The sequence below is a fragment of the Hemiscyllium ocellatum genome, chromosome 30, assembly GCF_020745735.1.
Source record: "Hemiscyllium ocellatum isolate sHemOce1 chromosome 30, sHemOce1.pat.X.cur, whole genome shotgun sequence".
In the NCBI taxonomy this organism is placed as follows: Eukaryota; Metazoa; Chordata; class Chondrichthyes; order Orectolobiformes; family Hemiscylliidae; genus Hemiscyllium; species Hemiscyllium ocellatum.
The window spans coordinates 54,904,938-54,921,681 of record NC_083430.1 but is presented as its reverse complement, the minus strand read 5'-3'; the positions used below and the strand labels follow the sequence as shown (position 1 = coordinate 54,921,681).

Here is a 16,744-nt window from a genome sequence, read left to right as displayed (position 1 = left end):
AACACATTGTGTTAGTTGCAGCATGAGCTTTGAGAGAAATTTATTGGTATTTCTTGGTGCAGAGATGTAAAGTTAAAAAAAATTAGCAAATCGGTACTTAAATTGCATCCGATGTGCAGGAAAATCTCTGTTGGATGTGGAAGTATCCTTTGGGGCTTTGGATGGAAGTGAGGGGGGGGGGGGGAGGTGTGGGCACAGGTCTTACACCTCTTGAGGTGGCAAGAGAAGGTGCCGGCGGGGGGTGAAGGGTGGGTTGGTGGGGGGCGTGGACATAACGAGGGAGTCACGGAGGGAATGGTCTCTGCGGAATGCAGACAGGGGTGGGGAGGGAAATATATCCCTGGTGGTGGGGTCTGTTTGTAGGTGGCAGAAATGGTGGAGGATAATGCATTGTATCTGGAGATTGGTGGGGTGGAAGGTGAGGACCAGAGGAGTTCTATCTGTGTTGTGGTTGGAGGAATGGAGTCCAAGGGCAGAGGTGTGGGAAGTGGAGGAGATGTGCTGGACGGTATTGTTGAACATGTGGGAGGGGAAATTGCGGTCCTGTAAATAGGAGCCTTCTGTGATGACCTGGAGTGGAATTGCTCCTCCTGGGTGCAGATGCAGAGGAATTGGGAGTAAAGGATAATGTTTTTATGGGGGGGGGGAGCAGAGGGGAGAAGAGCTAGTGTAGACCAGGTAGCTGTGGGATTCGGTGGGTTTGAAGTCAATGTCCGTGTTGAGTTGTGGCTGGAGATGGAGACAGAGAGGTCCAGGAAGGGGAGGAACATGGCCAAAATGGTCTCAGTGAATTTGAGGTCAGGGTGGAAGATGTTCATGAAGTTGAAGAACCTTTTTGTGGGAGGACAAGGTGGCGCCGATACAGTCATCGATGTAGTGGAGGAAAAGGTGGTGAATGGTGTCAGTGTAACGGCAGAAGATGGACTGCTCCACATACCTGATGAAGAGGTAGGCATATCTGGAGCCCATGAAGGTGCCCATGGCTACCCCTTTGGTCTGAAGGAAGTAGAAGGATCCAAAGGAGAGATTGTTGAGGGTGAGGACCAGTTCAGCCAACAGAATGAATGTGTCAGTGGAAGGGTGGTGGTTGGGTTGGCGGGAGACAAAGAGACGGAGGGCTTGGAAGCCTTTGTTATGGTGGATGGACGTGTACAGAGACCAGATGTGCATCGTGAAGATGAGACACCGGGGGCCAGGGAACTGAAAGTCATGGAGGAGGTGGAGGGTGTGGGTGGGGATGGGCATCCCTGTAAACAGCAGGCAGCAAACAGGACCAAGTGCTTCCTCAACCAGTGGATCCAATCAAAACTCTGAGCATCAGGCTTGCCCCATCCCTTATTTCTGGAAGGATATTGTTTTATTTGGAGTGTTCGCATCCTGAGGGATGGACTTAGTGGCTTTGTTTTTCTGGTAGCAAGGATTCATGGTGGAGGTGGGAGAGTGATCTGGACATTTCCTTTTCTTTTGGCTGTTTCTTTTATTTCTGCTTCTATTTTTAATCCTGTTTCTTGTACACTAACATGGTGCTGGAGAATGGTAGAATACCTGTACTCCTGTACTCAAATACATCTGACAATAAAATCTACAATCTAAACAAAAAAAAATCATTGGAGGTAGCTCAGAGAAGGTTCATTTGATGATCTCCAGAATAGAGGGTTTGTCTTGTGAGCAAAACTAAACAGGTTTGGACACTATTGTCTAGGGTTTAGAAGAATGGGAGGTGATCTCATTGAAACATATTGGATTGTTAAGGGGCTTGACCGGGTCAATGCTGAGAGGATGTTTCCCCTCATGGGAGCATCTATGAGCAGAAGGCAGCATCTCAAAATAAAGGGACACCAATTTAAGACTGAGATTAGGAAGAATTTCTTGTCTCAGAAGATTGAGTGTCTTTGGAATTCCTTGCCCCAGCCAGCTGTGGGGCCAGAGTCCCTGTGTAGATTGAGGACTGAGATTGATTCTTGATCATTGGGGAATCAAGGCTTGTGGGGAAAGAGCAGGAAAGTGGATGCGAGGAGTCCCGATCAGTCATGCTTCCATTGAATGGTGGAGCAGGGTTGAGGGGGCCGAATGGTCTACATCTGTTCCTATTTCTTATGGAGAAGCTTCACAAATATTCCCATCCTGAATGATGGGTGAGCCCAGCACATCAGTACAAACTATAAGGCTGAAATACTGGATTTGCCATCAGTCGGAATAATAGCAAATCAAAGCAATTCAACCAAGGTAATATGTAAGAATCCCACTGGTATTTGCTGCCTGTTCTTGTTTAAGGTTTGAAAAATGGTGCACTATATAAAAAAGGATTAGAAACATACAGACCATATCCATCCTTCGGGAACGTTTATAAATATTTCGTCGGAATGTGAGCCCCCACTGCAGTGAAAAAGAGCCCAAGGAACCCTGACAGCGCTGGGATTCAGCGCTGAGTCCATTTGGTTGTGTGGAGTTTCTTCCTGTGATAGAACTCCAGCCTCGTTCGCCTGTTGGATTTAGGAGAGCTGGAGTAGCGCCTTCACATCCAGCTGTTGTTAGCTCAAAAAACCCAGAGCTCTCTCTGTGGATTGACTCTGTCAATGTCTCACCCACAGAGTTCGCTTGTGTTTTGATTCAATGAGAATATTTAAAATCTTTTGCTAACCCAAAGTTGCCAGCGAATCGAATCAAGCCACAAGTTTCACAATCACGAAATATAAAACCGAAAGAACTGCGGATGTTTAAATGAGAAACAAAAACAGAAGTTTCTGGGAAAGCTCAGCAGATCTGGCAACATCTGTTCAGAACGGAAGGGTCACCGGACCCGAAACATTAACTCTGATTTCTCTCCACAGATGCCGCCAGACCTGCTGAGCTTTTCCAGCAACGTCTGGCTTTCTCTCGCAATCACGAACTCTCTTCCTTCACGACAGCGTACTAAGAATTAATTGCGATTTGAAAAGGCTGCGGAAAGTGTGGACGGTCTGTAATGATCCCCTTCCATCACACTCACGCCTCACACCCTGGCCACCCACCTCCGCTCCAATGCTGAACAAACATTGCCTTCAGATGTATTATCTCTCCATGTGCATTCCTGAATCCAATTAATTTGGTCTTGGGAGAGTCAGGAATGTGGAGATCGACCTAATCATAAATTCGGTATTTTTCAGGAAGTTACTGAGAGACTGGACTCACCGAACTGCATCTACAAATGTCCCACCGTGACAATCTGGGAGAGGAACCACAAGCAGATAACTGCTCAGTACTTGCTTCCGGTCACATTTTTCAGCATCAAGTAGAAAGCGAATCGGTAACTCCACACTCCCCTGCTCACTCGGAACGGCCAGGGGAAAAGCATTGATTTCTGAAAGGGGTAGACATTTGAAACTTTTATTTCAAGTATCTGCAGTATTCCTGAGGCAGCAGAATAGATTATGTCAGCTTCCATCATCCCCTTTATTTTCCCACACTTGAGTTGAAACTTTCCAAGGAGTAATGGGTTAACCTGACAAACCTTAACAACGATGTTCCTAATAGTGATGTCAGAGAGATCGGGAAGGAGTCACAAACTGTAATCTGTGGTTAGGTCCTTGGCTCCAGATGTTTGTGAGAAGACCATGAAGCCAGGTTCTATGCTTTTGGAAGATTGGAGAATCCTGAATAATTCTCTAAACGCTGACCACACAGGAAAGCACTTCCATCTCCCCCGAACTGACTGAGTTAAGTCTCTACAAAGACACAGGTGCTGCTTGACCAAGATCAATAAAAACCGAAAAACCGTAAATCAGAAACAAAAACAGAAATTGCTGGAAAAGCTCAGCGGGTCTGGCAGCACCTGTGGAGAGAAATCCGAGTTCACATTTCGGCCCTGTTCTGAGGGAGGGTCACTGGACCCGAAACATTCACTCTGATTTCTCTGCACAGATGCTGCCAGACCTGCCGAGCTTTTCCAGCATTTGTTGCTTGTGTTTTTCTCTGTTAGCAACAGCTGTGAGGGGCTGAGGAGACCCATTCAATTATAATTTCTCTGAAGTTTCTGAATTTGGAGGTCCGGTGTTGGACTGGGGTGGACCAAGTTAATTTGGAAGCACTAGCTTTCGGAGCGCTGCTCCTCGATGATGAGTGCTTCCCCAGTGTTTCCAGATAACGCCGCTGTTGTGTGATTTTTAACCCCGAAGTTTCTGGTTTCCTTATCAGCTGTACAGAGGAACCCTCAGGCTCCCCCGTCACCTCCAAAACAATTTGTCACGTTCCCAGTCCAGGGTTAACACTGAGCTGGGTCTCTGCCGAGACGCGGCTTCGGACAACAAATACAACACAACAGAAGACAGGGTTAAACAGGCCATTGTGACCCACAGCGCTAGGGGTTTCCTAAGCTGCTTAATTCTGGTGAGGAGCTTCCTCAAGGTGGAGTGAGCGATAACACTGAGTTCAAAACCCCAACTAAAGGATTATTTTTAAAAATTAGCCTTAAGACAGGACACTGTAGTTTCCCCCGCCCCCACCCCCCGGGGGCGACCTGCACTGGATGGTGATGATGTGGATTTGGAGTTTCTGGCAAGTTTACGATATTGGTTTAATTACTTGGACTGTGGCCCAGGTGGATACTTCTTCTGCTAATGTGTATGAATACTTCCCCTCAAGGCTGGAGAGTTTATTTGTTCCCTGTTCTGAACAATAGGTGCTCAGGTTAGCAGTAGATCACACTGTTAATCTGAATTTATGGTTTGTTTCTGGGAAAGTTAATTCATAACAACCATCATTTTGGCCTCAGGTGTGATGCAGATCCTTGTATGAATTGGACAAGTTCACCAGCTTACCTGGTCCTACGTCATTGACACTGATGAGTGGTGTGAAATATTGGTGTGCATAGCTGAGCAAAATGGGGTAAGAGTAGCAGAGATGAGGAGGCCAGTGCAAAGGCAGATAAATCCCAGCTGGACTCGATGTCATCCTCTCTGAAACACTTTTGGAACTTCCTTTTGAGTTTCCTGTTTTTCAAAAAAAAGCAAATGAAAGATCACTGGATCCTACAATGTTGCATTTACCTCCACAGTGACCAATAGTATTGCCCCCAGAGGAAAACTAAGGTACTTCAGTTGCAATGCAAACTCATTATAAATATGATCTCAAAAATCGGTAATAAATATGATTTGGCTGGAGAATGCGAGGTATTGGATAAATAATGTTTCAATTAAAACCAGGGGAAGAAGGTCTTTGCATAAAATGGATGCATTGACATAAATGAGGTGGAATATATGTTTCTTCACCAACGACATGCATTGTTTCAGATTCCTTTCTGCTGTGAAATATCCCAAATCATTTCCATCCAATGACAACACGCTTCTGCTGCTATTTCCTGCCCTCAAATTATTTTTCAGGAAGATTTTGTTCCTTTATTCCATAATATTTACATTTAATGATTCCATTTAGCTTTCCAATAATATTTGAGATAGGTATGTGTATTTATTTCCTCACAGGCTTTGAGAATCTTTGGAAATCTCTTCTTGAAAACATAAAGTCATAGAATTATACAGCTTAGAAACCCCACTCCCTCTGGAAGTTCATTCCACATACTCGCTGTGTTTAAAAAAAATGTCCCTTGTGTTTTTTTAAATGCCTCACCTTAAAACTATGTCCTCTAGTCTTGAAATCCATCTCCTATACTTCAGTGAAAAATGTCCCAACTCCTCCCCATAATTCAAACCCTCTATTCCTGGCAACATCCTGGTAAATCTCTTCTGAACACTCTCCAAGTTCCTGTATCCTTCCTGTAACATGATGGAAGCAGAGCCTTCAAATAGTTTTAAGGCAGAGTTGGAGGCATTCTTGAGAAGAGAAAGGGGTGTTGAAAGGTTACCAGGAGTAGGCAGGAGTGTGTGGTAATCAGGTCAGCATTGATCGTATTGAATGGCACAGCAGATTCTAGTGCTGAATGATCTGCTCCTGTGCCTAAGCTATATGTTTATATGTTTTTTTTATTTATTCCCTCCTTTGACGTGGATATCACTGGCTGGGACAGCAGTTATTGCCCAGTTGCCCTTGAGTTGCCCCAATGAATTCTATTTCAAGTGCAAGACAGTTCTGTCAGTGCACATTGTACTCATGGTGTGCCTGTAATAAGTCATAAACAGCAAAAAAACCCACCAAGACATCAGTCCGATGTTTCTTAAAACAGCACGTCTGACAAAGCAGCACCTTTTCAATATCGCACAGTCCATCCACGGGATTTCATACTGTCTCCAGAGTTAACTGAAATGTTTCAATACAGTGAAATACTTTTTCTAAATGTAGTCACTGTATTAATGCAGGAAACACTGCAATCACTTTGTATTTCATTTATTTGCTGAAGGATAAATAATGGCAGGGCCCTGGGGAATAACTGCTGCTTGTTTTCTGAACAGTTGAGAAGAGACATGAGAGGCAGGTTTTTTTTACGTAGAGGGTGGTAAGCATCTGGAATGTGCTGCCAGAGGTGGTGATGGAGACTCATACAATAGAAACATTGAAGAAGAATCTTGACAAACATCTAAATAAGCAGCAAATACAAGAATGGGGACTATGCGGAGGCGAGGTACTGTTAGTTTAGAAAGGCATCGTGTGTGTGTACATCGTGTGTGTGTACAGTTTAGAAAGACATCGTGTGTGTGTACATCGTGTGTGTGTACAGTCTTGGTGGATCAAATGATTTGTTCCTATGCTGAAATGCTCTTTGTTTTTAGTTCTAACTTCACTTCAGAGAGCAGCTGGGACCTCCATTTAACATCTGATTAAGATTGATTTCCATCAAGGTGTGTGCTTTGGGAATTAAGGTTGAGGTGAACATCAGGTAAAGGGGAGTTTGGGGTCAGCGCACGCTTATGTTTCTATTTTAAATGAAGTATTCAATCCTGTGTATATATATTTGGGAGATATCTCACCATCCACAAGGAAACTATCAATGAAAGTTTGCACCCATGGCCTCCCACTAATGGTGATGCTGCAAAGCCTTCATCACTACAGAGGTGGTGGTGGAGGCTCATACAATAGAAACATTGAAGAAGAATCTTGACAAACATCTGAATAAGCAGCAAATAGAAGAATGGGAACTATGCGGAGGCAAGACACTGTTAGTTTACTCTGTGATTAATTTACACAGATTGACTGACAGAAAATATCACATTGGAATTGATCATTTGCATCATTTTAAACATGGAACAGTTGGTCATAATTTGGCCTGAGTCAGCAGTTCATGGGTTCAAGTCCTACTGAAGTGATTGCAACAATCTAGGCTAAAGTCAATGCAGTACTGAGGGAGTGCCGCACTGTCAGAGGGTCTATACTCACAGATTGCCCTGAGAACAGTTAAGAATCAAATGCATTGCTACGGGTCTGGAATCATACGCATGCTTGATTAGGTAAGGACAACAGATTTCTTTCCTGAAGGACATCATTGAACCAGGAGGGTTTTATTTTCAACAGTTGACAATGGTTTCACTATCATCATTAAACTCTTAACTCATACATTTTTAAAATCAAATGCAAATTCCACTCTCTGTCATGGTAGGATTTTTACCAAGGTCCCCAAATCATTACCTGAGTCTCTAGATTAATAGTCTCACCATAATACTAGTCATCATCTTCCCTCTGCTGGTATTGCCTGAAGGATGAAGATTGGTTGAACATTGGCAAAACTTCATGTTCGTCTTCAGAGAGAATTGAGGATCTTAAAAACCAGTTGATGTGGACCACAGGGCAGCAATGTGTCATCTCACTCAGAGATGACACCTTCTGACACTCAGCACTCCTTGAACCATGGATTAAAGTGTCAGCTTGATTGTATACTCAGCTTTCCAAGTAGGATTTGAACTCATGACTTTAGGACTGACGTGAGAGATGATTAGAGGAGAAAGTGAGGACTGCAGATGCTGGAGATCAGAGCTGTAAATGTATTGCTGGAAAAGCGCAGCAGGTCAGGCAGCATCCAAAGAGCAGGAGAGTCGACGTTTCAGGCATGACCCCTTCTTCAGGAAGCCCGTCCTCATTCCTGAAGAAGGGCTCATGCCCGTAACGTTGATTCTCCTGTTCTATGGATGCTGCCTGACCTGCTACGCTTTTCCAGCAACACATTTTCAGTGAGAGATGATTATCCAGCTAAGCTGATGGTTGCATGGGGTGAATATTTGGAATGTTCTGTGATGCTATCTAAGCTCCAGGACATAAGCACCACTCTTGCATTTGGTGCCGAGTGCAATGGTCCTTGAGAGACATTGTTAACCATTGACCCTGGATAATGCTTCATTGAAGATGAGATTAGATTAGATTTCCTACAGTATGGAAACAGGCCCTTCGTCCCAACAAGTCCCTCCAAAGAGTAACCCACCTAGACCCATTCTTCTACATTTACCCCTGACTAGTGCACCCAACACTACGGGCAATTTAGCATGGCTAATTCATCTGACCTGCACATCTTTGGATTGTGGGAGGAAACCAGAGCATCCGGAAGGAACTGCGTTTTTAATGGGGTAGTAATTGAAGGCAAGAATATGTCATACTTTAAAAATGTAATACATCCAGCCAGATGGACCACACAACACTTGGAGGGAACCCACACAGACACGGGGAGAATGTGCTAATTCCACACAGGCAGTCACACGGAGATGGGAATTGAATCCAGGTCCCTGGCACTGTAAGGCAGCAGTGCTAACCACTGAGCCACCATGCCACCCCTTGTGGTGAGGCTGTAAACCATCCTCATGGTTAAATACTTGACAAAAGGGCACTTGAGTGAGATAATATTTGGGTATATGTAGAAACTTTTGGCAGAATATCCACACCTTCAGGAAAGAAGGAATTGATAAACCTGCAGCAAGGAAGTCACCTGGATTTCATTAAGATAACAAAATGAGCTGAGATTGTGGTTATTTGAAGACACCATATTACAAACCATCTAACTGGTCTTGTTCCACATTTTAAACTCACCTACAACAACAACTATAGGTCTCCTGACAATGTTGGCTAACACAAAGATGTGGACATCCTGATAAATGTTTGCCAAAGGATGGCCTGCAGGAGACCCAGGATTGGAAGATTCAATCACATTCTGCCATTCTTGATCCCAGATCTGCAACAGAAAAGCCATAAGGAGAATGAGAACATATCATTTAGAAATATGAAGTAAATTAACTTCATAAAGATACTGGCATCAAGCAGTTAAACAGGGCAACTGCGTGAGTTAAGTTCCCCACAGTCATCCCTCCAAAGAAAAACCTAATCAAGAATTGATCAAATTAGGAATTTGACCTTTATCATGCTCCTATCGACTCACCAAATACTTACTGCTCCAAACCATTGGGTGTGAGAAACTGCACCAAATTTACTCCTCACAAAGGAAACAGTGGGGCAGTGAGGTGAAGCTCGATATTCACGAAGGGACTTGAATTAATTTGGGGAAGTTCCTGTGACCTTTCTCATTAGATGTAGCAGTGATTTCCAGTATGCTCGATAATGAAAAACGAATAGGACACAGGCTGATTGAGTTCCAGAACATCAGGATCAGTGATTAACAGCTACATTACAGATTTACTGATATTAAAATGATGAAAAGGCAGTATGTCAGATGCTAAATACCTTAGGTATCTTAAAACAAAGTAAAGGCTGTTCTGATGAAAAGGTTATTGATCCAAAACACAACCTCAGTTCCCCACTCCAGACATCATACCTAATGCAGTGTTTCCAGCTTTTCTGAAATTTAGAACAGCGCTGATCAAAACCAGTCATTTTACTCAAATTTTAAGAGTGTGAAATTACATGAATAATGCAGAATGTATTTCACTTTGAAGCAGAGTGTAGAGAGAAGCTGGAAAGCATTTTGCAAAGTTAACACTGAGGGGCAGATAAAAAAAAAGTATCATGTTAGAGAGACTCATCAGCTTAGAGAGTGTGTGTAAAAGGTGAAGCAGGGGTGAAGGAGTCGAACTGAACAGAAACACCAGGATCCAACTTCTGGAGAGATAGCGACAGGCTCTGTACACCTCCCTCGAGGAAGGGGCAGTATCTCTCCCCCAGGATCGAGAAGACCAGGACCAGGTTTTCCAGCCACAGAGCTGCAGGCCATTCACCATCTACAAGGTACTAGCTGCTATGGGTATGAACCTCATGTGGTGCCCAGGATTATTGCTGGACCCTGACCATGGGTGAATTATTGTAATGGTAGTGGTGGGGAAGGGTAAGTGGGTTCATAGGGCAGGATGTCAAGGGGGACAGCAATGGCAGGGGTTGGGGCAGTCAGCAGGAAGGGTAGGGGTGAATGCCAGCACATTCTCCTATTTATGATGCCAAGCCCTTGATCAGGCACTGTTGCTTTTGAACAAGGAGACCCCTGGTACCAACACACAGAGCCCCTGCCCACCTCTGGATAATACTAATGATGGCAGCAGAGGATTAATTACCCACTGAACGGCCTCAATTTCCAGTTGACAGGAAGATTGGCCCTGGATCTTCCCTTCATGGATCCAATCATGGTGGAGGCATGAATTTGATGGGGTCCCTACTTGTCAGAACTCAGCCTCCTTAAATGCCTCTACCACCAAACATGCCTCAAGGGCGGGTATTAAATTCTGCCCAGTGTTTCAGAGCTGAAAATGTGTTGCTGGAAAAGCGCAGCAGGTCAGGCAGCACCCAAAGAGCAGGAGAATTGATGTTTCGGATACGAGCCCTTCTTCAGGAATGATGAGAGTTTGCCAAGCAGGCTAAGATAAAAGGTAGGGAGGAGGGACTTGGAGGGGGGATGATGGAAGTTTCAGGTCAGGGTAAGGATGCCAGAATTGAAAATGTTAGAAATCTGACAGGGAAGGGAACAGAACAAAGAGGAAGATCTGTGATTGGATCTGTGATTGGATGTAGGACAATGGAGGTTACATTTAAATCTTTGGTGCGATGGTTAATCATCACAATATCAAATGATTCACTGGGTGCAAACCCATTGAAAGGAAATGAGAAATCTGCCTCAAAAACCCCTTTGGGCTTTTACTTTAGAAACAAATACTGAACTAAAACACCAGAAAAACCCACTGTTATACAGACATTGAGGTTTGAGTCAATAATGGACATCTTTCTAATATTTTATTCACCTTCTCTCAAACAGTTCGCAAACGTTGCACAAAACATTTTCAAAATCTCTATGTGTGATGTGAGGGAGGGACTACCACCATCTCAGTGTCAGCATCAAACACTCAGACCACAGTTTTTATTTATTCATTCATGGGATGAGGGAGTCACTGCTGAGTCAGCATTTATTGCCTATCCCTAATTGTCCAGAGGGCAGTTTGGAGTCAACCACATTGCTGTGGGTCTGGAGTCACATGTAGGCCAGACCAGGTAAGGTTGGCAGTTTCCTTCCCGAACCAGATGTGTTGTTCCAACAATCGACTATGGATTCATGATTATCACTAGAATCTTAATTCCAAATTTTTATTGATTTCAAATTTCACTATCTGCTGTGGCAGGATTTGAACTCATGTCCCCAAACCGTTATTTTGGACTCTGGATTAACAGGCTAGTGATGATACCGCTAGGCCTTTGCCTGCATAGTTAAATCAAATTCAAAGAACGCTGTCACTACTCAGCACCATGAGGAGAGCACTGAGTGATTTTTCCTGTTATAGGTGTTGACTGAATGACTACGTATTTTCTGTGCTTTCATTTTTTAGTTCAGATGTTGAACATTTTCAGTTTTTAAATGCAAATATCTCTCACCAAAGCAGCAAAGAATCTGTAGAAACGTTTTAGGGATAATTGGAACTTTGTACACTGGGTAAAATGGGTGATCGAACAATTATCAGCTGAATTTCCATCCAATCTTCCCGTAACTTCTACTGAGTTCATGAAATAAAAATGACTGAAGAATTTCTAATCCTACCTTAGGCTGATGCAGCAGAGCTGGGTCGAGAAATCCCTGGTCTGTTCTGTATTCTGTCTGAAATCTTAATTTGAAATTTGCATCATGTGCTTTCACCAATGCCTCATGGAAGGTTTTCTGCAGGACAAGGTCTGTGTCTTGAACACCCCACATGTACAGTGAGATAGAGTGTAGGAGACTATTCCCTTCTCCTGCCCAAGAAGAAATATATTTATGAACATTATACAAATACAATTAGTCAATGATACATTTATGATTATTTCCTGATGCTTCAATTTATTGTTCTAACTCTGTGACTAGTTCATACCCACCATTCCCTGTTGATAATGATAACTCCTGACTAACAGACTACAAAGCATCCGGAAATAATTATGAGAATTCATGTGACTGCTCCCAAAGACTCCTCTTCTGCGATGTAAACCCTCTGATCCAAGATTAACTGCATGTGTCTCCAATCTGTCAATCTATTCAGAAATTTATGATAATCCTTGTGTTTATTACATTTACAGTCTAGTCACAGAAATCACACAATGCTGATTTTTGATCCTTCATTTTTGGAATTAGCTGATCACCTGAACACCCAAACTAGTTAATAAGATGTAAGAAGCTGATTTAAAGTTCCACATAAACCAAACTTAGCGCATTCACGAAAAAGAACATTGAATCCACGCGAGCACACAAGGAGCTGGAACTGTTCCAGCTGCAATTCTCATCAATCCAGAGCAGGGTCGAGAGAGATAAACGGAACTCCTGTCAGTAATAAGGAAAGGTGAGCACGCAAACTGAAAAAGCCACATGGCATTGGTTATTAATAAGAAAAGAGACACCATCTGGGAAGATTACAAACGCACAGTTGTGATCTGCAAAACGCTGCTGCACGGAATAGCAAGCGAGAACTTCAGCAAAAGGAAAACATCACCAACCAACTTCAGTTCCCCTTTGAATTCTTCTGGTTATTAAGCTACTGAAATTCCATGAGATTGGGAACTGGCCCACACCACCACAAGAACTCAAAATTAGTAAGTTCTCAGACTCCAGTTAAGTCATTCTTCACTTCTAAAGATGTTTATGTTTTCAACCTCTGTGATTGTGGGCGGCTGCATTTCACGCTCAAGGCCCGGAAATTGGGATCTATTTTAACAAAACTCATTAATCTGGTTATTTTAAACCTTTTAGTTTGTAATGTTATGTTGATAAAACAATAAACTGACGCACATGAACAATTTGTGGACTTGGCCTTTAATGTCGCATTGCACATTTACATTCACAAGTGAAGGAAGTCTGATGTTCAGTGATCTTGTGTCACTCATTATCCTAAAATACCCACCCGACACTCACATATAGGCAGAAATACACCGTAACCGGTGGCCCTGCCTTTGAGCTAGGAGGCCCGGGTTCAAGTCCCACCTGCTCTCGAGGGGTGTAATAACATCTCTGAAACGGGTGATTACAAAATCTCTGCACTGTACTGGGTTATAAATGGGGATTATTACCTTGCCCATGAATTGTTGAATCTGCTGTTAAGAGTACGCGAGGGTTTTGTTTTCCAGTGAATAAACTGTTACTCCGGGGACCTTCTAGAAACAGAAAGCACCGAAACTGAAAGGAGCTATTGTAACTTGGAGGGATTAACTATTGAGAGAAGAGAGAAGACAGATAGGAGAGGGAGAAAGATAGGATGGAGGGAAGTAACTAACTATCTGCAAAAGGGACAGGGTAAGCACCGTCAGATTCAAAAGATAAATTGCTCCAGTGCTTTCGGAAACAACTCCTTGTTGCAACTCCCTGCTTTAAAAAAAACAAACCTTCACAATATGCATTGCCAAACAGAAACCAGGTGCCAATGCATATCTTTATTTTACTGGGCAAATGTATTCAGAACAGCTCGGAACATCGAACATTACAGCGCAGTACAGGCCCTTCGGCCCTCAATGTTGCGCCACCCTGTGGAACCAATCTGAAGCCCATCTACCCTATACTATTCCATTATCATCCATATGTTTATCCAATGACCATTTAAATGCCCTTAATGTTGGCGAGGCTACAACTGTTACAGGCAGGGCATTCCATGCCCCTACTATTCTCGGAGTAAAGAAACTATTTCTGACATATGTCCAATATACATCATCCCTCAATTTAAAACCATGTCCCCTCATGCTAGCCATCACCACCCAAGGAAAAAGGCTCTCACTGTCCACACTATCTAACCCTCTGATTATCTTGTATGTCTCAATTAAGTCACTTCTCAACCTTCTTCTCTCTAACGAAAACAGCCTCAAGTACCTCAGCCTTTTGTCATAATACGTCCGTCCATACTAAGCAACATCCTGGTAAATCTCCTCTGAACTCTTTCAAAGATTCCACATCTTTCCTATAATGCGGTGACCAGAAGTGTATGCAATACTCCAAGTGCAGCTGCACGAGAGCTTTGTATAGCTGCAACATAATCTCATGGCTCTGAAACTCAATCCCTCTACCAATAAAAGCTAACACATCATATGCCTCGTTAACATCCCTATCAACCTGGGTGGCATGTAGGGATCTATGTACATGGACACCGAGATTTCTCTTCTCATCTGCACAGCCAAGAATCTTATCATTAGCCCAGCACTCTGTGATCCTGTTGCTCGTTCCAAAGTGAATCAACTCATACGTTTCCACATTAAACTCCATTTGCCACCCCTCAGCCCAGTTTTGCAGCCAATATATGTCCCTTTGTAACCTACAACATCCTTCAGCACTATCCACAACTCCACTGACCTTAATGTCAACTGCAAATTTGCAAACCCATCCTTCTGCACCCTCATCCAGGTCATTTATAAAAATGACAAACAGCAATAGCCCCAAAACAGATCCTTGCAGTACACCATTAGTAACTGAACTCCAGAATGAACATTTCCCATCATTCACTACCCTCTGTCATCTTTCAGCTAGCCAATTTTTGATCTGAACCATGAAATCACTCTCAATCCCAATCCTCCATATTTTGTGCAATAGCCTGCCTTATCAAATTCCTTATTGAAATCCATATAAACCACATCAACCACTTTATCCTCATCCACCTGTTTGGTTACCTTCTCAAAGAACTGAATAAGATTTGTGAGGCACAACCTACTCTTCACAAAGGCATGCTGACTATCTCTAATCAATTTACTCCTTTCTAGATGATTATAAATCTTATCTCTTATTACCTTTTCCAATACTTTATCCACAGCCGAAGTAAGGCTCACTGGTCTATAATTACGAGGGTTGTCTCTATTCCCCTTCTTGTACAAAGGGACAGCATTTGCTATCCTCCAGCCTTCTGGCAATATTCTTACAGACAATGACAACATAAAGATCAAAGCCAAAGGCTGTGCAATCTCCTCCTTGGCTTCCCAGAGGAAGGTTTAGAGGGGCTTATCTATTTTTACACTTTCTAGGATTGTTAACACCTCTGCCTTGTGAACCCCAATCCCGTGTAGTCTCATCCTAACATAAAGCCCTTTTCTCTTGACAGGAGGTTCCCCTTTGTCCTCAGATTCCGTACACAACTGTCCCTGATTGGCCCTAATCTTTCTCTAGGAGAAAGTGAAGACTGCAGATGCTGGAGATCAGAGCTGAAAATGTGTTGCTGGAAAAGCGCAGCAGGTCAGGCAGCATCCAAGGAGCAGGAGAATCGACGTTTCGGGCATGAGCCCTTCTTGGACACACTTTCCTCATTCCTGATGAAGGGCTCATGCCCGAAACATCGACTCTCCTGCTCCTTGGATGCTGCCTGACCTGCTGCGCTTTTCCAGCAACACATTTTCAACTCTGATCTCCAGCATCTGCAGTCCTCACTTTCTCCTCGAACATTTTAGATCTGCCCATATTGAAACTGTGTCACCGTTCTGAACAGTTCCTAAGTTTAAACATTTATATCTAAGGAACCGTTCCAACATTCATTTCTAAACAGGAAGGCTCGTTGGATCCGCAACGTTAACTCTGCTTTCTCTGCACAGACACTACCCAGACCTGCTGTGTTTTTTCCAGCAATTTCTGTTTTTGTTTCCGATTTCCAGCTTCCTCAGTTCCTTGTTTATTTTGACTGTAACCATCTTATGACACGGTGAGGTTTACTGTAACAATTACTGTTGCATTCCGGCTCAGAACATGGCCCTACGGTTTTTAAAACCTCAGTAATATTTTTAAAACACTGAACTTGTTTTACCGACATTATTTCTACCAAACAAAATGTGAAACGCATTTTGAAGTTAATCTGTAGATCGCAAGAAAAGCACCATTGACTCCTGCTGCCTGGGCTCCCGTTGTGTGTGTAACAAGCTTCACTGATAATATATCTCTCTTACCAGGAACCTTGAGTGGAAATTGCTTTCTGACCTCCCTGCACCAGTTCAGGACTCGGGCTTCTTGGAGGGTCTTATAGATCTCCTCATCAAACAGCGCCTGCTCCACCATCCTGCGGAATTTCCGCTGGTATCCTCTGGTGCTACATAACTGCAGCGTGTACTCATGCAGTTTGTTCAAATGATGGATGAAGGGTTTGGCGCTGGTCGGTCTCACTATGTCCTCACTGATCACAGCCCGCAGTTCAACCGCTTTCATTACATTGCTGTCTGACAGTATGTCCGGCAGTGTGCCGGTCTCCTCCATCACAGCCCAGGCAGAGATACAGGGGGAGAGAGGGGGGGTGGGGGGTGGGGAGAGAGGGGTGGGGGGAGAGAGAGAGGGGGGAACAGAGAGAGAGAGGGAGGGGGAAGGGGAGGGGGGGACAGAGAGAAAGAGGGAGAGGGAGGGGGAGAGGGAGGGGGAGAGGGAGGGGGAGAGGGAGGGGGGAGAGAGAGGGGGAGGGGGAGAGAGAGGGGGAGGGGGAGAAAGAGGGGAAAG

General features: G+C 43.8%; 1 protein-coding gene across 4 annotated transcripts in view; it reads right to left on the bottom strand.

Annotated features, from left to right (window-relative positions):
* The window catches only part of LOC132829959 (tumor necrosis factor alpha-induced protein 3-like), a 34,223-nt gene extending 17,724 nt beyond the window's left edge, over positions 1-16,499 (bottom strand). For 3 of the 4 annotated variants that reach the window (XM_060847385.1, XM_060847386.1, XM_060847388.1), the window contains exons 1-5: positions 16,207-16,499; positions 11,876-12,066; positions 8,938-9,079; positions 4,797-4,967; positions 3,172-3,340 (exon numbers count right to left, since the gene is read on the bottom strand). In XM_060847385.1, the coding sequence (XP_060703368.1) occupies positions 3,172-3,340; positions 4,797-4,967; positions 8,938-9,079; positions 11,876-12,066; positions 16,207-16,462 (929 nt within the window). In that variant the 5' untranslated portion in view covers positions 16,463-16,499. Of the gene's footprint in view, positions 1-3,171; positions 3,341-4,796; positions 4,968-8,937; positions 9,080-11,875; positions 12,067-13,368; positions 13,418-16,206 lie in introns of those variants that run through there. The other variant, XM_060847387.1, reaches the window with a different exon arrangement.
* Between the last annotated feature and the right edge of the window lie 245 nt (positions 16,500-16,744).